Source organism: Bos grunniens, chromosome X (genome assembly GCF_055505025.1).
Source record: "Bos grunniens cultivar Pamir isolate PY7600 chromosome X, Bosgru_T2T1.0, whole genome shotgun sequence".
In the NCBI taxonomy this organism is placed as follows: Eukaryota; Metazoa; Chordata; class Mammalia; order Artiodactyla; family Bovidae; genus Bos; species Bos grunniens.
The window spans coordinates 57,147,380-57,171,699 of record NC_141194.1 but is presented as its reverse complement, the minus strand read 5'-3'; the positions used below and the strand labels follow the sequence as shown (position 1 = coordinate 57,171,699).

The 24,320-nt window shown below is 38.6% G+C and overlaps 1 protein-coding gene across 2 annotated transcripts in view; it reads left to right on the top strand.

Moving 5' to 3' along the window:
* Positions 1 to 24,320, top strand: part of RP2 (RP2 activator of ARL3 GTPase) — a 46,393-nt gene that overhangs the window by 570 nt on the left and 21,503 nt on the right. For both annotated transcript variants that reach the window (XM_086386506.1, XM_086386507.1), the window contains exons 2-3: positions 17,767 to 18,432; positions 23,622 to 23,736. In XM_086386506.1, the coding sequence (XP_086242632.1) occupies positions 17,767 to 18,432; positions 23,622 to 23,736 (781 nt within the window). The remainder of the gene's footprint in view (positions 1 to 17,766; positions 18,433 to 23,621; positions 23,737 to 24,320) is intronic.

Genomic DNA, 24,320 nt, shown 5'->3' with positions numbered 1-24,320 from the left:
CTGCATCCTGCTCTCCGGTCCAAGAATGGACTCCAGAGAAGGAAGGAGAACCTGGAATGCCCCAAATCACGTCTGCTCATTTCACTTGCAGCGCCGAGCAGAGTTTTGTCCAGTCCTCGAGTTACACTTGGGACTGATCTCATCTCTTTTGCGGCTTATGTTCTTTCTGTGGCTGTTTTCTCTTTTGTCTGCCCTAGTCAGTAAATCTCTGGTGCCTCCTGATATATTCCACTGCAGAATTTTCTCAATGATGAAGTGGACCATTTGACATATACAGCCCTGCTTTCCCTCCTCTTCCCCGAAAGGAATGATGAAAATCAAATCAGTCTTTGGAATGTGTGTTAAGACTGTAAGGTGAAAATAACCTACATAAGCTAGGCAGTATTTTACTGTTGAATGAGTGAAAATGTCCTTATTTTTACTTTTCCCTATAGCCAGAAACGAAAAACCTTTGAACACGTCCACTACCTTTGAACAGTTTTAGTCTTACACAAAACACACTTAGTCATAAATTTCATAATGCTTCCTCTTTCTACATAGTTCTCCATTTATGTTTAGAAAAATACTTTGATAGATCCATTAATTTTTTTCTCTTCCAAACAAAATGATAAGAAGTTTTAAATGAGTGTTATGAACAGTTAATACAACTCCTTGCTTAATGAAACATATCTTTATCAATGAATGCTTTATAGTAAATGTTTTATTAATGATTTGTTTTCATAGACCATCCTACATGATTTCCAGTCCCCCGCAGAATTTATTCACATGAACTCGGTTCTCCAAGTGTCAGATTTTAAAAATTGGACGCTTTTTTACAGACTTCTCAGCCCCATCTTTCTGCCCCTGCTTCACAGGGTTCCATAGTCGGTTTATTCTATTTTATCCATACTTGATAGCTGCATTTTTTAAATTATATTTATTTATTTTAATTGATTGATAATTGCTTTACAATATCGGTTTGCTTTCTGTGATAATCAACATGAACTAGCCATAGGTGTACATATGTCCCCTCGCTCTTGAACCTCCCTCCCACCTCCCACCCTTTCCCACCCCTCTAGGGCCTTACAGAGCCTGGGTTTGAGTTCCCTGAATCATACAGCAAATTTCCATTGGGATAGCAGCATTTTATAACGTAGGAGTGGAAAGTACTGTACTTTCTGTCTGAAAGCAAGCCCTTTTAAAAATCTTTTATACTGTTAGAGAATTGCCAGCTTACATTTTGAGACAACAGAGATACCACATTTCCCAACATTGCTTTTTCTTTTTGGAATATTTTGTTCTTTTGGAATTACTAAGAATTCATTCTTGGGCCCCTCTAATTTATGATGACCTGCTAAGGTTGTATATGATTTTAAAGTTTTTTTTTCTGCTCCTTAACTCATGAGCTCGATATGGGTAGTGTGCATATGTTCTATATTAATCCAGTGATACTTTTATTGAGTTTAGCATGGTCTTGCTTGCTTGTAGAAGATTTTAATTGTACCTTAAAAGAAACAGGATGTAAATATAGCCCAGAGAACATGAATGAGATATATTAAAGGTATATAAACAGAATGGTTTGTATTAAAAGTTTAGATCTCTGTAATATGATCATGAAATATAAACAATTTTAAAGTTACATCATACAATTACCATTAAACTTGTAAGACTTAGCTGTAAAAACAAAGTGCATTGCCTGAAAAGTTTCCTTGCAACTTGGAAAAGTGGTGTTTAGACTTTTCCTTAGGTTACTTAATCAGTATCCTTATTCAGAGGCACCCTCAGGGATTTGGATTTTGAGTTGTGTAATTGAGTCAGTCTTAAGGGACTGAAGCTAGAAGAAATTGTCTCAATTAGAAAGAATGTTTGGGGACTTAAGTGTTGTCATGACAACTGATTTACTGTAATCAACAGTGTAAGAAGCTCATTTTCTGTTGCTGACTTTGAAAAAGAAAAAAACTTATCATACAGTTACTACATTGATAAGATGCAAAGTATTTTTGGATTGTAAGATCTGTGTTTAAATCATTTGGAAAGAAATGCTTGTATCCTTGTTATCTGTATGCTGCTTCCCATAGCTAGGCAAATTATTCAATATATATGTCCTCAAACACCAAGGAAGACTCACAATGACAAGAATTATTTTCCATGCCCTTGAAGAGCTAACTGGCATTTTTAAATTAAAACAAGAAATATTTAAGTACAAAGGAAGGATGAGTAGTACAGGAAAATAGCTTTCATTTTCTAGTTACTTATACCATTCTCTTCCTAGATGATAGAAATGGTGGCATAGGTATGAAAGTTGTGATTTTGAGCACAGACAATACATATTATATCCACTCAGTTTTCTGAGCTACAAAATGAAACCTGGTAAAGATTTCTCTACTATTTAGTAAGGTAAACGCCTGTCCTGAGGAAGAGAGGTTAGACAGTACTGGCTACTTCTGAGGACAGAACTTGGACAGGCAGAACCAATCTTAATACAAGGCAGATCATAACTCAAGAGTTGTTCATCACCAGAAGGGGTGGCTTTGTGAAGAAACAATCTTCATGTTGGTCAGAATATTCACATAGAGGTTGGATGGTGATTTATTGGAAAGAAGTATCTGCATTGAGTAGGGGGCTGTTTTTGAGTAGACGGTATTTTTAACCTCTTAAGTACCTAAGGTATTCTGTTATCCATGGTTGCCTAGCAAACTACCCCAAAACTTAATGTCACAGAATAATGGCAAGTACTTATTTTGCTTACAATTCTGCAATTTGTGTGGGGCTTAGCCTGGTTGGCTGTCTGCTCTGTGTGTCATCAATCGCGGCAACTTGACTGGGGGATGGAGGATCTGCTTTCAATATGACTTAATCACAGAGGTGGCTGGCAAGTTGATGCTGGTTTTGGCTGGAAGCTTAGCTGGGGCTAAGGGCCAGGGGCCTCGTCATGTAGCCCGGGCTTCCCCACAGCGTGATGGCTGGGTTCCAAAGGCGAGTGTCCTGAGACTGACAGAAGCTGCATGGCTTTTTCTAACTGCTCTCTTAAGTAATGTGACATTACTTCTGCCTTTTTTTTTTTTTTTTTGCCATATCGAAGCATGTGGAATTTGGGATCTTAGTTCCCCAACCAGACCAGGGATGGAACCTGTGCCCCCTGCCCAGAGTCCTAACCATTGGACAGCCCGGGAAGTCTCTGCCATATTGTTTACTAAGGCAATCACAGGTGTCACCTACATCCAAAGGGAGGGGTTCTCTTGATGGGAGAAATGTCAAACTTGTCGACTTGTTTTAAATCCTTTACATAATGTTGTTACTTAATGGAAATAACTAGTTCTTTCTTTATACATTTAAAAATAGTTTTATTGAGATATAATTAATAGGCATACAACAAGTTCACAGAGTTCTGTTTCCATCACTGTGATGTAATTTTTTAACATTTCATCCCTCACAAAAGAAACCCAGATCCATCCCTACTCCCCCCAGCCCCAGGAAACTATAATTTTACTTTCAATCTCTAGAGATTTTGTCTATTTGGGACATTTATCAGTGAAATCATGCAGTATATGTTCTTTTGTATACTTACACTTAGCATGTCTTTGAGATTCATCCATATTATAGCATATATCAATAATTTATTCCTTTTTATTGCTGAATAACCTTAAAATAGAGTAGATATTTTATTTAATCTTATTTATAAATAAATTTTATTTATTTTACTATCCATTTTGTTAGACATTTGGCTTGTTTTCACTTTCTGGCCGTTACATTCCACTCCTAAGTATATCCCAGAGAAATTAAAACATACTTCCACACAGAAGCTTGTACACAAATATTCGTAACAGCATTATTTGTAATGGCCAAAAAGTGGGAATAAGCCAAATATCTAGAACAGTACAATCATTTCCCCAAATTTCCTCATGCCCTTTTGTAGTCAACTCTGCCTCTAGCCTCTGATCAGTTTTTTTTTTTTTAATTGAAGAATAATTGCTTTAGAGAATTTTGTTGTTTTCTGTCAAACCTCAACATGAATCAGCCATAGGTATGCATATATACCCTCCCTTTTGAGCCTCCCTCCCATCTCCAGCCCCATCCGACCCCTCTAGATTGATACAGAACCCCTGTTTGAGTTTCCTGAGCCATATAGTAAATTCCAGTTGGCTATCTATTTTACATATGGTAATGTAAGTTTCCATGTTATTCTTTCCATACATCTCACCCTCTCCTCCCCTCTCCCAATGTCCATAAGTCTCTTCTCTATGTCTGTTTCTTCATTGCTCCCCTGCAAGTAAATTCTTCAGTACCATTTTTCTAGATTCCGTATATGTGTGTTAGAATACGATATTTATCTTTTACTTTCTGACTTACTTCACTCTGTATAATAGGTTCTAGGTTCATCCACCTCATCAGAACTGACTCAAATGTGTTTATTTTTATGGCTGAGTAATATTCCATTGTGTATATGTGCCAAAACTTCTTTATCCATTCATCTGTTGATGGGCATCTAGGTTCCTTCCATGCTCTAGCTGTTGTAAATAGTGCTGCAATGAACAATGGGATACATGTGTCTTTTTCAATTTTGCTTTCCTCAGGGTATATGCCTAGGAGTGTGATTGCTGGGTCATATGGTGGTTTTATTCCTAATGCTTTAAGGAATCTCCATACCATCTTCCATAGTGGCTGTATCAATTTACATTCCCACCAACAGTACAAGAGCATTCCCTTTTCTCCACACTCTCTCCAGCATTTATTGTTTGTTGAAATTTTGATGAGGGCCATTCTGAATGGTCGGAGAAGGCAATGGCACCCTACTCCAGTACTCTTGCCTGGAAAATTCCATGGACGGAGGAGCCTGTTGGGCTGCAGTCCATGGGGTCGCTAAGAGTCGGACACGGCTAAGCGGCTTCACTTTCACTTTTCACTTTCATGCATTGGAGAAGGAACTGGCAACCCACTCCAGGATTCTTGCCTGGAGAATCCCAGGGACGGGGGAGCCTGGTGAGCTGCTGTCTATGGGGTTGCACAGAGTCAGACACAACTGAAGCAACTTAGCAGTAGCAGCATTCTGAATGGTGTGAGGTGGTATCTCATAGTTTTGATTTGCATTTCTCTAATAATGAGTGATGTTGAGCATCTTTTCATGTGTTTGTTAGCCATCTGTATGTCTTCATTGGAGAAATGTCTGTTTAGGTCTTTTCCCCACTTTTTGATTGGGTTGTTTGTTTTCCTGGTATTGAGTTGTATGAGCTGCTTGGATATTTTGGAAATTAATCCTTTGTCAGTGGCTTCATTTGCTATTATTTTCTTCTATTCTGAGGGTTTTCTTTCACCTTGTTATAGTTTCCTTTGCTGTGCAAAAGCTTTTAAGTTTAATCAGGTCCCACTTGTTTACTTTTGTTTTTATTTCCATTACTCTAGGAGGTGGGTCACAGAGGATCTTGCTTTGATTTATGTCATCGAGTGTTCTGCCTATGTTTTCCTCTTAGAGTTTTATAGTTTCTGGTCTTACATTTAGGTCTTTAATCCATTTTGAGATTATCTTTTTGTATGGTGTTAGGAAGTGTTCCAATTTCATTCTTTTACATATAGCTGTCCAGATTTCCCAGCCCCATTTACTGAAGATGCTGTCTTTGCCCCATTGTATATTCTTGCCTCCTTTGTCAAAAATAAGGTATCCATAGATGCATGGGTTTATCTCTGGGCTTTCTATCTTGTACCATTTATTTTTTGTGTGTGCCAGTACCATACTGTATTGATGACTGTAGCTTTGTAGTATTACCTGAAGTCAAGAAGATTGATTCCTCCAGCTCCATTCTTCTTTCTGAAGACTGCTTTGGCTGTTCGGGGTCTTTTGTGTTTCCATATGAATTGTGAAATTTTTTTGTTCTAGTTCTGTGAAAAATGCCCTTGTTAATTTAATATGTATCACATTGAATCTATAGATTGTGTTTGGTAGTATAATTATTTGCATAACATTGATTCTTCCTACCCAGGAACGTGGAATATCTCTCCATCTGTTTATGCTATCTTTGATTTCTTTCATTAAGTTGAGTTCAGTTCAGTTCAGTCACTCAGTCGTGTCCGACTCTTTGCCACCCCATGAATTGCAGCACGCCAGGCCTCCCTATCCATCACCAACTCCCGAAGTTCACCCAGACTCATGTCCATCGAGTCAGTGATGCCATCCAGCCATCTCATCCTCTGTCGTCCCCTTCTCCTCCTGCCCTCAATCCCTCCCAGCATCAGAGTCTTTTCCAATGAGTCAACTCTTTGCATGAGGTGGCCAAAGTACTGGAGTTTCAGCTTTAGCATCAGTCCTTCCAAAGAACACCCAGGACTGATCTCCTTTAGAATGGACTGGTTGGATCTCCTTGCAGTCCAAGGGACTCTCAAGAGTCTTCTCCAATACCACAGTTCAAAAGCACCAATTCTTCGGCGCTTAGCCTTCTTCACAGTCCAACTCTCACATCCATACATGACCACGGGAAAAACCATAGCCTTGACTAGATGGACCTTTGTTGGCAAAGTAATGTCTCTGCTTTTCAATATGCTATCTAGGTTGGTCATAACTTTTCTTCCAAGGAGTAAGCATCTTTTAATTTCATGGCTGCACTCACCATCTGCAGTGATTTTGGAGCACAAAAAATAAAATCTGACACTGTTTCCCCATTTATTTCCCATGAAGTGATGGGAACAGATGCCATGATCTTCGTTTTCTGAATGTTGAGCTTTAAGCCAACTTTTTCACTCTCCACTTTCACTTTCATCAAGAGGCTTTTTAGTTCCTCTTCGTTTTCTACCATAAGGGTGGTGTTATCTGCATATCTGAGGTTATTGGTATTTCTCCCGGCAATCTTGATTCCAGCTTGTGTTTCTTCCAGTCCAGCGTTTCTCATGATGTATTCTGCATATAAGTTAAATAAGCAGGGTGACAATTTACAGCCTTGACGTACTCCTTTTCCTATTTGGAACCAGTCTGTTGTTCCATGTCCAGTTCTAACTCTTACTTCCTGACCTGCATACAGATTTCTCAAGAGGCAGATCAGGTGGTCTGGTATTCCCATCTCTTTCAGAATTTCCCACAGTTTATTGTGATCCACACAGTCAAAGGCTTTGGCATAGTCAATAAAGAAGAAATAGATGTTTTTCTGGAACTCTCTGGCTTTTTCCATGATCCAGCAGATGTTGGCAATTTGATCTCTGGTTCCTCTGCCTTTTCTAAAACCAGCTTGAACATCAGGAAGTTCACGGTTCACGTATTGTTGAAGCCTGGCTTGGAGAATTTTGAGCATTACTTTACTAGCATGTGAGATGAGTGCAATTGTGTAATAGTTTGAGCATTCTTTGGCATTGCCTTTCTTTGGGATTGGAATGAAAACTGACCTTTTCCAGTCCTGTGGCCACTGCTGAGTTTTCCAAATTTGCTGGCATATTGAGTGCAGCACTTTCACAGCATCTTCTTTCAGGATTTGAAATAGCACAACTGGAATTCCATCACCTCCACTAGCTTTGTTTGTAGTGATGCTTCCTAAGGCCCACTTGACTTCACATTCCAGGATGTCTGGCTCTAGGTCAGTGATCACACCATCGTGATTATCTGGGTCGTGAAGATCTTTTTTGTACAGTTCTTCTGTGTATTCTTGCCATCTCTTCTTAATATCTTCTGCTTCTGTTAGGTCCATACCATTTCTGTCTTTTATCGAGCCCATCTTTGCATGAAATGTTCCCTTGGTATCTCTAATTTTCTTGAAGAAATCTCTAGTCTTTCCCATTCTGTTGTTTTCCTCTATTTCTTTGCATTGATCACTGAGGAAGGCTTTCTTATCTCTTCTTACTATTCTTTGGGACTCTGCATTCAGATGCTTATATCTTTCCTTTTCTCCTTTGCTTTTTGCTTCTATTCTTTTCACAGCTATTTGTAAGGTCTCCCCAGACAGCCATTTTGCTTTTTTGCTTTTCTTTTCCATGGGGATGGTCTTGATCCCTGTCTCCTGTACAATGTCACGAACCTCATTCCATAGTTCATCAGGCACTCTATCTATCAGATCTAGGCCCTTAAATCTATTTCTCACCTCCACTGTATAATCAAAAGGGATTTGATTTAGGTCATACCTGAATGGTCTAGTGTTTTTCCCTACTTTCTTCGATTTAAGTCTGAATTTGGTAATAAGGAGTTCATCATCTGAGCCACAATCAGCTCCTGGTCTTGTTTTTGCTGACTGTATAGAGCTTCTCCATCTTTGGCTGCAAAGAATATAATCAATCTGATTTCAGTGTTGACCATCTGGTGATGTCCATGTGTAGAGTCTTCTCTTGTGTTGTTGGAAGAGGGTTTTGCTATGACCAGTGCATTTTCTTGGCAAAACTCTATTAGTCTTTGCCCTGCTTCATTCCGTATTCCAAGGCCAAATTTGCCTGTTACTCCAGGTGTTTCTTGACTTCCTACTTTTGCATTCCAGTCCCCTATAACTCCCAGTATGGTTGATTTTCTTTGAAGATGGGGCCTCTAAGGAAATAATTAAAGTTAAATGAGGTCATAAAGGTGGGACCCTGGTCTGACAGGATTAGTACTCTTATAAGAAGAGACATCAGAAAGCTTACCCTGCACTCACCCAGGAAAGACCATGTAAGGATAATTCAAAAAGGCAACCATCCAAAAGACAAAAAGAGAGGTCTCTCCAGAAACCAACCCCAATGGCACCTTGATTTTGTACTTCCCAGCCTCCCAAATTGTGAAAAATAAATTTCTGTTTAACTTAACCAGACTGTATTATTTTCTTATGGCAGCCAGCCTTAGTCTACTCAGGCCATTATAACAAGATACCATAGACTGGGTGGCGTAAACAACAGAAATTTATTTTGCACAGTTTTGGAGGCTGGGAGGTACAAGATCAAAGTGCCAGCAGATGCAGTGTCTGGTGTCAGAGATAAATACTGCTGGACATTAGTTAAAGCAATGAAAACAGATCTTGTTCAGTGACTCCTGACAGGGGAAACAGCTGAGTTCCATTCCAATTTGTGCAGAGGTGATTTAGGCCATTTAAGAGAGAATGAGGGATGGGGGAAGAGCAGGGCCTCAGTAGAGTCAGAAAAGTGAAAAATTACAAAGTTGGTCCTTGTAAATGAGAATAGGCCAGCCATGTTTGTTAGCTGGCAGTTTAGAAGTTAAGATCTTATCTTCCCACAGAGACTGGTAAACAGAGGCCCTGTCCTTCCTAATAATTACATTTCATAGCAGTGGCTCTCAGGTCCTTGAGAAAGACACTTCTAGTAAGGAATACAGTCACAGTTGTAAGCCTGTTTCAGTAAATGTTCTAAGAAAGGGAGGTCAGGGGCCTGTCATCAGATATTGGCTAGAACAAATAGTAAATGTTCATGCAGGGTTGAGCTTTTCTTGGGCAGGCATTTTAATAGGACATAGCCTTGTGCTACTAGAAGCCTTGCTAGAGTTTGGTCAAGTTTCTTAGTGCAAGGATTTGAATGGGCTTGCAGCGTGCCAAGAGTTCTGTATTTCTCACTGGTGAAAGCCCTCTTCCTGCTTGTAGTTAGCTGCCATCTTCCTGTATACTCACATGCCCTTCTTTTCCTCAGTGCCTGCCTGCATCTCTTCTTATAAGGGCATTAATCCCATCCTGAGGGCTCCTCCTTCATGACCTCCTCTAAACCTAATTGGGCTTCCCTCATAGCTCAGTCCGTAAAGAATCCGCCTGCAATGCAGGAGACCTGGGTTCGATTCCTGGGCCAGAAATATCCCCTGGAGAAGGACATGGCAATCCACTCTAGTATTCTTGCCTGGAAAGTCCCATGGACAGAGGAGCCTGGCAGGCTACAGTCCATGGGGTCACAAGAGTTGGACAGGACTTAGTGACTAAACCATCAAACAAACCTAATTACCTCCAAAGTCCCCACCTCCAAATACCATTAGAGCTTCAAGGCATGAATTTTGAGACAACACATTCAGTCCATAATACAGCCCAAGCCTAAAACAGCAGCTCAGTATTTTTGAAGTTAAGAATAGATTTTCTTTCTGCATTTGCAACAAGTCTTAACTACACTAGTGATATAGTACTAGTTATATTATAATTAATATAGTTGAAATTTCTGTATGTTAAATACTGTATGTTTATAATATATCATAAATCATTTCCCATGCCAAAAAAATAGCTGAATTCCTTTAAGAAGTATTAACTGTTTTATTTTTTATCTTTATCCAAACAGTGGTTTGTTTCCTACTTAATTCTGAGATAAATATGCTTGCAGACTTTTGAACTTGCTATCTGTGTCTTACACAAAGATAATTTGTCCAGAATCTTGAAGCCCAAATCAATTCCCCAGGAAAATACACACAAACTTTTACCTAAAAATTTTAAGGAGTTTCTGGTACAGTGAGAGTAACCATACTGAAGCTTGAAGATTTCCCCTTGCTCATTGAGTTTGAGGCCTTGGTAGCGACAGGCCAACTCCTGGGCTCTTTTTTTAAAAAGCAAAAACACCTGTTGGTGGCACTCTAGATCTTCTCATTCCCACTGTGGAAGGTGGACTGGTGCCAAGAGACAAGCTGAAGACTAGAGAGTGCTTTTTATCCTGCTTAAGGTCTAAAGCAGAACAACTTCAACCACTCTTGCATGTTGCTGACTAGATCAATATCCTATTATCCTGCTCCATGACCACATTCCCACCCCTTTCCACTGTTTGTGTTTTTGTTCTTTTGTCTTCATCATTCTTGACAGAAAGTTACCTAATTTTTAGATCCCCGCCCCCCACAGAAAAAAAAAAAAAAAAAAAAAAACCTATTTGGGGCTTTGCTGATATTTTCTACTGTATATTTGATTTCTAAATCAGTAGTCTCATATTATTTTTATCTATTTTCCTTCTACAGAAAGTCAGTTTATTGTACTTTTTATTGTCTAATTTCTTAGGATGGACATTTAATGCATTAATTTGAGAGTTTTTATTGTGGCTATTTAAACTCCATTTTTGATGTATTCCATAGATGGTTTTTTAACATTTAATCCTAAATATTTTAGGTTATCGATTATTAAAAATAGAGACTTTTCTTTACGATCTAGTACTAGTACATGAAAACGAAGATCATGGCATCTGGTCCCATCATTTCATGGGAAATAGATGGGGAAACAGTGGAAACAGTGTCAGACTTTATTTTTTTGGGCTCCAAAATCACTGCAGATGGTGACTGCAGCCATGAAATTAAAAGACGCTTACTCCTTGGAAGAAAAGTTATGACCAACCTAGATAGCATATTGAAAAGCAGAGATATTACTTTGCCAACAAAGGTCCATCTAGTCAAGGCTATGGTTTTTCCTGTGGTCATGTATGGATGTGAGAGTTGGACTGTGAAGAAAGCTAAGTGCTGAAGAATTGATGCTTTTTAACTGTGGTGTTGGAGAAGAGTCTTGAGAGTCCCTTGGACTGCAAGGAGGTCCAACCAGTCCATTCTAAAGGAAATCAGTCCTGGGTGTTCTTTGGAAGGACTGATGCTAAAGCTGAAACTCTAGTACTTTGGCCACCTCATGCGAAGAGTTGACTCATTGGAAAAGACTCTGATGCTGGGAGGGATTGGGGGCAGGAGGAAAAGGGGACAACAGAGGATGAGATGGCTGGATGGCATCACTGACTTGATGGACGTGAGTCTGAGTGAACTCCGGGAGTTGGTGATGGACAGGGAGGCCTGGCGTGCTGCGATTCATGGGGTTGCAAAGAGTCGGACACAACTGAGCGACTGATCTGATCTGATCTGATCTAAATCACTATCAAAGTTAATCACCACCCATTTTTCTTAGCTCTTCACCAGCACAGGGTTTTTACCTGAATTTGCTCCCAAGGAAATCTAGACCAGCAGTCTGAGTCCCAGCAGGTGTAGGGGAAGCATTGTTGTCTCAAGATTTGGGAGGGGGAGAAGCGAGAGCAGAAATCTGAGTTTCCTTTTCTGTTTTATCTTTCACACCCACCACAAGGGTTTTGCATCATTTCCCCTTTTCTTAGTGTTTTTCTTATTTGATCCATTTGAGATTGATCTTGGGCAGTTGGGAGCCAACAACTATGCTAGTTCAGTATCTTGGTAGAGACCAAACTGGAGTACTGTACCTTTATATATATGCGTCACATGTAAAATCCTAGAAATGGAATTGTTTGAACATCCCTTCCCACTTTAAACGTGTTTTGCCTCTTGTATTTTCTTCTTTTTTTTTTTTTCTTTTTGGTGCGTGACAGCGTGCTGTGCTATGCAAAATCACTTCAGTCATGTCCAACTCTTTGTGATTCCGCAGGCTGTAGCCTACCAGCATCCTTTGTCCATGGGATTCTCCAGGCAAGAATACTGGAGTGGTTTGCCATTGCCTTCTCCAGGGATCTTCCCCGCCCAGGGATCAAACCCGTGTCTCTTATGTCTCCTGCATTGCAGGCATTTTCTTTATGACTAGCGCTACCTGTACCACCAATATCCAATCACATAAACCAGAGCAGTGTTTTTTCAAACCTGTGGGTGGGTTAATAGAAAATATTAGGGATTTAACACAAAATAAGTGTAAGTGTTATTTTGTGAAACTTTAATTTCATTGGTATGTGTATACAAATATTCATATATATGTGTACTGGGCTGTGCTGGATAATGTTCTAATGTGGATTGTAGTCAAAAAGATTGAAAAAGCAGACTAGAGAGCTAGGTATCATGTTTGACTCATCCTTCTGCCTTACTTCCTCCAGCCACTGAATTACTAAATCTGCTGATTCTACTTCCTCAATTTCTCAAATTCATCCTATCTTCCTCTTCCCTGCTAACCACTGATCTAGTTCCAGCCCTTTCTGGATGACTGAAACCGTCTCTCCAATCCCTTATACAGTGGAAGTGAGAAATATATTTAAGGGACTAGGTCTGATAGGCAGAGTGCCAGATGAACTATGGACGGAGGTTCGTGATATTGTACAGGAGACGGGGATCAAGACCATCCCCAAGAAAAAGAAATGCAAAAAAGCAAAATGGCTGTCTCAGGAGGCCTTACAAATAGCTGTGAAAAGAACAGAAGCAAAAAGCAAAGGAGAAAAGGAAAGATATATACCCATTTGAATGCAGAGTTCCAAAGAATAGCAAGGAGAGATAAGAAAGACTTCCTCATCGATCAATGCAAAGAAATAAAGGAAAAAAATAGAATGGGAAAGACTAGAGATCTCTTCAAGAAAATTAGAGATACCAAGGGAACATTTCATGCAAAGATAGGCTCAATAAAGGATAGAAATGGTATGGACCTAACAGAAGCAGAAGATATTAAGAAGAGGTGGCAAGAATACACAGAAGAACTGTACAAAAAAGATCTTCACGACCAAGATAATCACGATGGTGTGATCACTGACCTAGAGCCAGACATCCTGGAATGTGAAGTCAAGTGGGCCTTAGGAAGCATCACTATGAACAAAGCTAGTGGAGGTGATGGAATTCCAGTTGAGCTATTTCAAATCCTGAAAGATGATGCTGTGAAAGTGCTGCACTCAATATGTCAGCAAATTTGGAACACTCAGCAGTAGTCACAGGACTGAAAAAGGTCAGTTTTCATTCAATCCCTAAGAAAGGCAATGCCAAAGAATGCTCAAACTACCGCACAATTGCACTCATCTCACACGCTAGCAAAGTAATGCTCAAAATTCTCCAAGCCAGGCTTCAGCAATATGTGAACTGTGAACTTCCAGATGTTCAAGCTGGTTTTAGAAAAGGCAGAGGAACCAGAGATCAAATTGCCAACATCTGCTGGATCATGGAAAAAGCTAGAGAGTTCCAGAAAAACATCTATTTCTGCTTTATTGACTATACCAAAGCCTTTGACTGTGTGGATCACAATAAACTATGGAAAATTCTGAAATAGATAGGAATACCAGACCACCTGACCTGCCTCTTGAGAAATCTGTATGCAGGTCAGGAAGCAAGAGTTAGAACTGGACATGGAACAACAGACTGATTCCAAATAGGAAAATGAGTACGTCAAAGCTGCATATTGTCACCCTGCTTATTAACTTATATGCAGAGTACATCATGAGAAATGCTGGGCTGGAGGAAGCACAAGCTGGAATCAAGATTGTTGGGAGAAATATCAATAACCTCAGATATGCAGATGACACCACCCTTATAGCAGAAAGTGAAGAAGAACTAAAGAGCCTCTTGATGAAAGTGAAAGAGGAGAGTGAAAAAGTTGGCTTAAAAATCAACATTCAGAAAACTAAGATCATGGCATTTGTTCCCATCACTTCATGGCAAATAGATGGGGAAACAGTGGAAACAGTAGCTGACTTTATTTTTTGGGCTCCAAAATGACTGCAGATGATGATTGTAGCCATGAAATTAAAAGACGCTTACTCCTTGGAAGGAAAGTTATGACCAACCTAGATGGCATATTAAAAAGCAGAGACATTAGTTTATGAACAAAGGTCCGTTTAGTCAAGGCTATGGTTTTTCCAGTAGTCATGTATGGATGTGAGAGTTGGACTATAAAGAAAGCTGAGTGCCGAAGAATTGATGCTTTTGAACTGTGGTTCTGGAGAAGACTCTTTTTTTTTTTTTTTAATTTTTTTTTTTAATTTTATTTTATTTTTAAACTTTACATAATTGTATTAGTTTTGCCAAACATCAAAATGAATCCATCACAGGTATACATGTGCTCCCCAACCTGAACCCTCCTCCCTCCTCCCTCCCCACACCATCCCCCGGGTCGTCCCAGTGCACTAGCCCCAAGCATCCAGCATCATGCATTGAACCTGGACTGGCATCTCGTTTCATACATGATATTTTACATGTTTCAATGCCATTCTTGAGAGTCCCTCAGACTGCAAGGAGATCCAACAGGTCCATCCTAAAGGAGATCCGTCCTGGGTGTTCATTGGAAGGACTGATGTTGAAGCTGAAACTCCAGTACTTTGGCCACCTGATGTGAAGAGTTGACTCATTTGAAAAGACCCTGATGCTGGGAAAGATTGAGGGCAGGACGAGAAGGGGACAACAGAGGATGAAGTGGTTGGATGGCATTACTGACTCAATGGACATGAGTTTGGGTAAACTCCAGGAGTTGGTGATAGACAGGGAGGCCTGGTGTGCTGCAGTTCATGGGTTCTCAGAGTCGGACACGACTGAGTGACTGAACTGAAACTGAACTGAACTCAAATCCCCATGCCATTTGTCTTTATTCTTACCAAATAATCATCCTAAAATGTAAATTTTGCTTATTTATTTCCTTCTGTGGTACCCTACTGCCCATAGATCACTTCCCAGTTTCATAATATGGCCCCTGCCTGTCTCTCTAGCTTTATTTGCTCCCATTGCAGTATCACTGGTAACACCAAAGCACTTTCCATTTTCCTCACGCTCCCTGAAGAGTTTTATTTTGTTTCATTTCTTTCGTTTTTGCCTGATAAGGGAAGGGAGATCCTTTACTACCATCCCTTTTACCTGGTGAACTTCAGCTTATTCATTCTCACTTTGAATAGGAAGTCTTATACCCCTACCTTCCCTACCCCTGGTGTTGCTTCTCTGTACTTCCAGAATATTGTGGGCATCTCTCATTACCCAGCCACATTATTTTATTGGTTTTTCCCCCAAAATTCAGATGTCCAATTTATTTATTTATTTTTAACTTTTTATTTTGTATTGGAGTATAACCAATTAATGATGCTGTGATAGTTTCAGGTGAACAGCAAAGGGACTCAGCCATACATATATATGTATCCTTTCACCCCCAGACACCCCTAACATCAGCCAGGTTGTTTTAAAATTATTTGTTTAGTTAGTGTTCAGTTCTTTCATGGAAAAAACTGGCCATATTCATTTTAGTGCTTAAAACAATGTCTGGCTCTTATTGGGTGTTCAGATGACTGAAAAGGTGAGTGACTGAAGATCTTGAAAGTTAAAGTGCTTTTTTCATTCATGTTGCTTATAGGTGACCAAATTGAGGCTAGAAAAGAGGCCTCTTTTGTTGCCTCATGCTACAGACCAATATTTCTTCTAGTACATTGTGTAAAACCAGATGAGTACAACATTTATTGTGTAATACTGAATAAGTCACTTTAAGCTAGTTTGCATATGATTAAGATGATTAAATTATTCCTTTGTAAATAATGAAGTTTTTGATGTACTATACCTATGGGAGCCTGTTTCTGGTACATGAATAGTTTTGCTTGAAATTTAATATTCACAAAGAGGTAAGACAGTGCAAGTAGATTTCAAAGTAATTTGGAGAAATCAAAATGGTCCTTTAATGACTATATTTTGAGAGGTCAGCTAAAATTTAAAAGATAATGTGACAGATTCCAGGTATACTGTTTAAAAGATTCTGTGGGTTTTAGTTTAAAATACCTAAAGCTAGAAATGGTGAAATTTGGGGGAAAAAAATTACATTGTAGGAGTAGCTTAATAAATGTTTGAATCAAATTTGTAGATACAAATTCTAACATACAGTGACTCTTATGCCTTCACGTTCTTCCATTTTCTGTAGCACGTTGCAGAAATCAGTTGGGGTTTAGAAAGTAAGACCCCAGGCATCAGTTTATAGAAGAAAAGAGACGCATATTCCAATCTGGGTGTATTTCCAAATTCAGAAGTTTTAAAGAAACAGTTTTTTTTTTTTTTTAAGTGAAGCATCAGAAAAAGAAAAGGGTCAAAGCTGAAATATTACTTAATATCATCCAATATGTTGTGTGTATGTATGAGAATTTCCCCAGTTGTTTCTAAAAATTACTTTTACAGTTGATATATTGAAACAGGATCCAGCAGTGTCCACACATTGTTTGGTTGGTATGTCCTTGAGCCTTTCTTTATCTATAACAGTTTCCTCTCCCTTTTCCCTCCCATGCCTTTTATTTATTTATTAAAAAAATGTTGTCATGTTTATTTTCTCACTATGTTGCAAAGTCATTAAGAGTTGGAATATATTATTTTATCATTAAAAATTGTTCCTTCCCTTTTAGGCACCATCTAGGGCTCTGAAAATCTTTCAAGTGAATGTCAAATGAAGTAGGTCTTCTGGGAATCCTAGCTGAGTTCCCGAGAACTAGGAAGGCCACTTTCTTCATAAGTCCTACCCAGTTTAGGGCATCATAAAAGGCTCTGCGGCTCTTAGTCTCCCCACTGTATCCACTAGGTTAGCCACAACCTACCAGTTTGAGATACAGGTAGATGTGCCTGACTGCCCCACCAAGAGATTGGACTGATTGGCCTCCTTCCATGGTTTCAATGACTAGAACCCAAAAGTAGCTTTCTACTTTGGGGACTGGGTACTCAGCTTATGTAAGCTTACTGGAACCTTGTGTAGGAAACTGCCAGGTCTGGTTATAAGAAAAGTTTGTGCCATCACTCCCACGCACATCAACCAGACATGTCTCCCAGGAAGCAGGTGTCCTGGAGACAGAGTATGTCAGGGCTCTACAATCTGTCTGTGTGGTTATTTGTGATCTTTTTTCTTTCCCTGTATTTATGAGGCTCCTGAAGGAGCCAGGAGTGTGTAGACCCCAGCTGGGGAGAGTAAAGGTGACTGATTCCAGTTTTCTGTGTGTCCTTAGCTCTGTACTTGCTTGTATCCCTGCTGGCAAAGAGAGCAGGCCTCTCCGTGTCCACGATCCCAGGCTTTCCACTTGTGTATTCCAAGGCTGGCAAACCTTGGAGCCTCTGGGCTCTGACACTAGACAGTGATCATTAAAACCTGGCTTGAGTCTCTGTTCTGGCATTTAAAAAAAAATTGTTCCTGACACCTAATAGGCAATGTTTGCTGAATAATGTTAATAATACTGAAGGTCTGTGTTTTGTTCCTACAGGTTGATCTGAAAGACTACATGTTCAGTGGACTGAAGGATGTAACAGTAGGTCGCTTACCTGGGAAAGTGGCAGGACAACAATTTCTCATTCAAGACTGTGAGAACTGTAACATCTATATTTTTGATCATTCTGCTACCGTTACTATTGATGACTGTACTAATTGTGTCATTTTTCTGGGACCCGTGAAAGGTAGCGTGTTTTTCCGGAATTGCAGAGATTGTAAGTGCGCATTAGCCTGCCAACAGTTTCGTGTGCGGGACTGTAGAAAGCTGGAAGTCTTCTTGTGCTGCGCCACTCAGCCCATTATTGAGTCTTCCACGAATATCAAGTTTAGCTGTTTTCAATGGTATTACCCTGAATTAGCTTTCCAGTTCAAAGATGCTGGGCTCAGTATCTTCAATAATACCTGGAGTAGCATTCATGACTTTACACCTGTGTCAGGAGAACACAACTGGAGCCTTCTTCCAGAAGATGCTGTCGTTCAGGACCATGTTCCTCTACCTACTACCGAAGAGCTCAAAGCTGTCCGCGTTTCCACAGAAGCGAGTAGAAGTATCGTTCCAGTGTCCCGGGGTCAGAGACAGAAGAGCAGTGATGAGTCATGCTTAGTGGTATTATTTGCTGGTGATTATACTATAGCAAATGCCAGAAAACTAATTGATGAGGTAAGGAGAAGAGAGAGAACCAAAACAGACATACACCTATATAGGAACAAACCACTTCCTGGAGAACATCCATTCTTTTCAAATTGGCTATTAGAAATACAGGCAATCCTTAAATTATAGTCCTCTGCCCACTATGGATTTATCTGAAGTTAGGCCTCAAATACTTTCCCAAAGAAACTTTAAAAACATAATTCAATTCTGGAAGCATCCATTAAGCACTCATTATGTGGAAGTTACTGTTACCATATTTCATTGATTATAGGATATGCCTTTATTTTCCAGTTTTGCTTCTCAGAAATGCCTCTTACAATTGATGGAAGTTTAGAGCTGATGAAATGTAATATATGCTGTGAGGAGAGATACACAAACAAAATTATCTGCCCTCAAATAATTTCCATTCTTTATCACAGTAGTACTACAAAGTGAAGCATGACCTTTTATAATTACTTACTGGGGAAATTTATCTGGAGTTTTTAATTGTTTAGGGTGTGAGAAAGACATTTAGGAATTCAACTTTTGGAGCTTGTTTTGACTGTGAGAGCAACCTCCACATTACTTTCCTTACTTCCCTTTGCCCTATTGCCATGAAGAGGAAGTTAGTGTGATAGAATGAGGTGGCAGCTGGGACGCCAGAGGTTGTAGGCTCATGATCAGGGGCTTTTAGTGCATTCAGGAATAGAGAAGGGTTCTTTGGGTAGCAACTTTCACTTGAGAAATAAGTGGGGATCTGGAGGTTAGGGATTCCAGAAGTAGTAGTTCTTGGTTGGTGGATGCTCCAATGGGGAGGCAGCAATAGGAAGTATTGATTATCCATTAATCAAGCTTTCTTCAGAAAGTCTCTTTGAATTTGAAAATCAAACTTCCAGAAATGGAGAGGCGAACGGAAAACTCTTTTTGAATGGATTTTTTTAAAGTTGTAACACTTCTGTCAAAAAGAATGGTTTTAGGGGAAAAAAAAACTACAAGTGACTGCTTCTCTGTAGTTTATACATTCCACAATGTAGAAAGCCCATGTCTGAAATCTTCAAAGTATATCTGAGGTCCAGTTTTCCAAACAACTGAAGCCAAGTATAATCTTAAGAATTTGATATTTTCTTTTTGATTATGCCAATCTGATAAACATGTGCTATGGATCTGGTGAGATGTAGAAAAAGTGCTCTGGCCTTTGAGCTGTCTAATCACATGTTAATCCAATATCTGAGGTAAACATTTTCATTATACTGTATGGTGATTTTTTTTAAAAAACCTACATACATTTTTCAAAAGAAGTAATTATTCAGGTTAAACTCCTTTTTGGTTGATAGTTCAAAGAGAACATAAAGAATGTATAATATGTTTAAAGAAAAAAAGCCATCGAAGCAAACACTGTCATTCTTCATGAGTCATCAGACATTCTTAACCTTTTAACTTGGTATCTGATATGTGAAATGACAGGTTGTGTGCACTTGAAAGTAACCTGACCAGGAAGATTTGTGTTCTTTATATAGCCTTCTGGATTACAGAATAACTGAAATAAAAATGCAACAATAACAAAAATTAAAATGATGACAATAATAATAATAGCTAACATTTATATAGTGTTTATTGTATAATATTTAAGTGAATTAACTCACTTAATTCAGAATAACCTATGAAATAGGTGCCATTGTTCCTCTTTATACAGATAAGAAATTGAGTCACAGAGAAAGTAAGTAACCAGCAAGAGGTCACTCGCTGGTAAGTAGCAGAGCCATGATTTAAATCCAGGGAGTTTGGCTTTGTAGACCATAGTCTTAACCCTTAAGCATGATACTGTTATGCTGCCTCAGAGGTAAAGGAAAGTTGATAAATGCCTGGTGGAGTAGAAATGTGACCAAAAGTGTGTGAAAGCAAAGCAGATACTACCCTCTAGCCTAGAAGGAAGAACCATGGAACTTTTTGGCTAGAGTTATCCTAACTAATTCTGAAATCACAGAATAAAGAGAACAAAAAGAAGAAAATACCAAGTACATGTGAACAGGGTATCACAACATGCTGAAAGACCAATGACTTACATATTAAGAGAGAGATTACATAGTTTTTTTAAAAAAAAAATGAAGCTAGAGTTCCCTGGAAAATATGTGTAGAAGCTAGTTAGTGCTGAGACGGAAAAAATAAAATGAGTCTTTCCATATCATAACACAAATGTCTTAAAACAGCTTAGACTAAAACTGTGATTGCTATCTCTGGTTTTGTTAAACCGTAGGAGTAACACAGAATTTTTTTCATACTGTTTTTATAAATTAAAGCTATTGTAATAGTTTTTTGAGATAGAAAGTATAAAACTTGGAGAGAGTAGGAAGTCTAGAAAAACTGGGTAAACCAGAAAACACATTCCATAGGAGTCAAGAGAAATTCTCATTGTTCAGTCGCTCAGTCATGTCCAACTCTTTGGGACCCCATGGACTGCAGCACACCAGACTTCCCTGTCCTTCACCATCTCCCAGAGTTTGCTCAAATTCATGTCCATTGAGTCAGTGATGCCATCCAACCATCTCATCCTCTGTCATCCAAGATGGTTGGATGGCGTCACTGGAGCCTCAATTTTCTCATCTAAAAATCAGATTTCCTGCTGGCTCTTAACTGCATCACAGATATGCATAGGATAAATTAAAGTAAAAGTAGTTTGAGTTGTTTGGAAGTAACCACGTGCATACGTGCTCAGTCATGTCCGACTCTTTGTGACCCATAGACTGTAACCCACCAGACTCCTCTGTCCATGAAATTGTCCAGACAAGAACACTGGAGTGGGTTGCCATTTATTCCTCTAGGGGATCTTCCAACCCAGGGATCGAACCCACGTCTCCTACTTCTGCATTGGCAGGCGAGTTCTTTACGACTGCACCATCTGGGAAGTAAAGTATTGGATAATTTAAGTTGGGTAGTTACTGCTACTTTCAAGTCTTTAAAAGTAGAATTTTCATGAAACAGTTTCTTCACATGTCTGCAGTGAAACATCAAACTAGATATACTAGTTTCATAGTTCATTATTTGTTTTTAGGTAATGGTATTTTGAATTAATCATCTTATTTTTTGTCAGTTTATGTGTCTGACTATAAAATGAGAGGTAATGAGCAGTCTAGGGAATTAGAAACAGATGTCGGATTGTTTCTGATATTTTAAGTAACTTTGCAGTCATCGTCTGGCAGTGATGTTTATGTAATTTTCTTCTACTTTTTTAATGGGTGTTTCTTTTTATTTCTGAGGCAGCCTTGAGGGCTCTGAAAAAGGATTTGAGTTTGAATCCAATTTGATGAAATAGTATGGGATAATGTAGCCATAGAATGAAATACTATCAAACATTAAAACTGATTTTATAGTAGAATAGTTGGAAAATGTTTACAACTAAGTGAAAATTTGTAGAATATTATGTATCTGATTTTTTTAAGTAGATAAGTCTGGAAAGTTATATATGCTAAAATGTTAATAGTTGTGGTTCTTCTTAGGAAGTGGATTAAGATCAGGGTTTTCTTTTTTTGTTTTTAGTTCTATGGATTTTACATAAAACCTGTATTATTTCTGTAATGGAACAAAAACTGGAAGGGTAAAAGGAAGTATACCAGGACTTCCCTGATGAAGTGGTCCAGTGGTTAAGACTCTTGAGTTTCCACTTCAGGGGGCATGGGTTTGATCCCTGGTTAGGGAACTTTTAAGATCCCACAGGCCATGTGGCATGGCCCAGAAAAGAAGGTGTACCTATTATAGCAGTGACATCCTTGAGTAGTGGCAGTTTGGTCAATATTTCTTTGTTTCTGTTTTTTTCTTAATATTCTATATTGAGCTTATTTGTTACTTTTATGATTAAAAATTTCAATAGGCTTTAATTGGCTGAGTCACTTTGCATTTTTTAAAAATCTATTTATTTTTAATTGAAGGATAATTGCTTTACAGAATTTTGTTGTTTTCTGTCAAACCTCAATGAGAATCAGCCATAGGTATACATATATCCCCTCCCTTTTGAACCTTCCTCCCATCTCCCTCCCCATCCCACCCCAGTAAGTTGATACAGAACCCCATTTGAGTTTCCTAAGACATACAGCAAATTCCCATTGACTATCTATTTTACATATGGTAATGTAAGTTTCCATGTTACTCTCTCCATAATTTTGCATTTTAAAAAACTTTTTTCATAATTATCTTAAAAATTAATGTGTACTCATTTTATATATGACTGAACAGTCCTATTCCTAAATATTTGCCCAAGATGGATGAAAATTATTATCACACAATAAATTGTGTTTGCATGTTTAAAAAAAATATGTACTTACTGTAAAGAACTATAGAAATAGAGTAGAAATAAGCTTTTTATGCTGTACCTTGAATTATCTTTGTAGGAATAGTTTTAAATTTATTTAGTCTGTAATCACATTTGAGCAAACCCAGGGAGATAGTTAAGGACAAGGAAGCCTGGCGTGCTGCAGTCCATGGGCTTGCAAACATGGTTATGACTTAGCAACTGAACAACAGCAGTCAGATTACTTGGATTCAAATCACAGCTCTGTCACTTAATAGTTGTGTGATCACGGGCAGATGTCTTACCCACTCTGTGCTTTAATTTCTCGTCTGTCAAATGAGAGTAATAATAGTATCTGTCTTGTAAGAGGGTTAAACATGTTATACATATAGAATACATAAAACTGCCTGGCACATAGTAAGTGCTCCATAAGCATAATCTATCATTGTTGTGCTAGACTATGTCAATTTGAATCATGGTTTTTAAAATTAACATTATTATATAAGCTTCCCCCATTATTATTTGTTATATTTAATGAACTATGGTATTTTATCATGTGAACATACCATAATTTACTTAACCATTCTCCTCTCATTGGACATTTGCGCTATCACCAAACTAAAGCTTATATTTGTTAGTTTCAGTCAAAAAAAATTTTAAATAATGCTTAAAATTTTGAGGGCTAATTTATGTTTCTTTGGCTCTTAATTGTAACAGTAAGCATAGCAGTACTCATTCTTAACCAGAACCATGCATCTGGAAGGAAGAATCTTGTGTATGTGAAAACTTGTTACAGTAAACACCCTGAATTACAGTTCTAACTAAAATGAAAATCAGAGTGCTGTGTTGCATTTTATATAGAAAAATTGTAGAATAGGAAAACATTGTTTTAGCCTCAGGTCATTTTAAAATCTGAATGAAATTTTATTTCCCACAGATGGTTGCTAAAGGCTTTTTCCTAGTTCAGACAAAGGAGGTGTCAATGAAAGCCGAAGATGCTCAAAGGGTTTTTCATGAAAAAGCACCTGACTTCCTTCCTCTTTTGAACAAAGGTACCTTCTGGATGATTGGTATATTTTTTGTGGTTATTCTTTTAAACTGCTGATTTGACTTACTCTTGCCTTTAGTATTTCTCTTACATTGTCTTCTCTTTGTCATTTGTTTTATGTTTTTCCTGTTACCATTCAGAAATGTCAAAATTTCACATCATTCAAAATGCCATATATAATTAACTAGACATTAGTGAAGTGAAAGGTGAAAGTGTTAGTCGCTAAGTCATGTCTCTTTGACCCCATGGACTATGGCCTGCCAGGCTCCTCTGTCCATGGAATTCTCCAGGCAAGAATACTGGAATGGGTTGCCATTCCCTTCTCCAGGGGTCTTCCCTACCCAAGGATCGAACCTGGGTCTTCCACATTGCAGACAGATTCTTTACCATCTAAGCCACCAGGGAAGCCCCAAAGACAAATGGAAGGGACCTCATACATGTAAAGCACATGCTTTACCACTGATCTGCAACCCCCACCCTGCAACTAGACACTACGCATTAGGTTTTTTCCTTCCCCTGTTCTATCATCTTATTTCTTGAAAGTCACATTTTATTATTATGTATTTTATCATCTTTAATTATTATTTT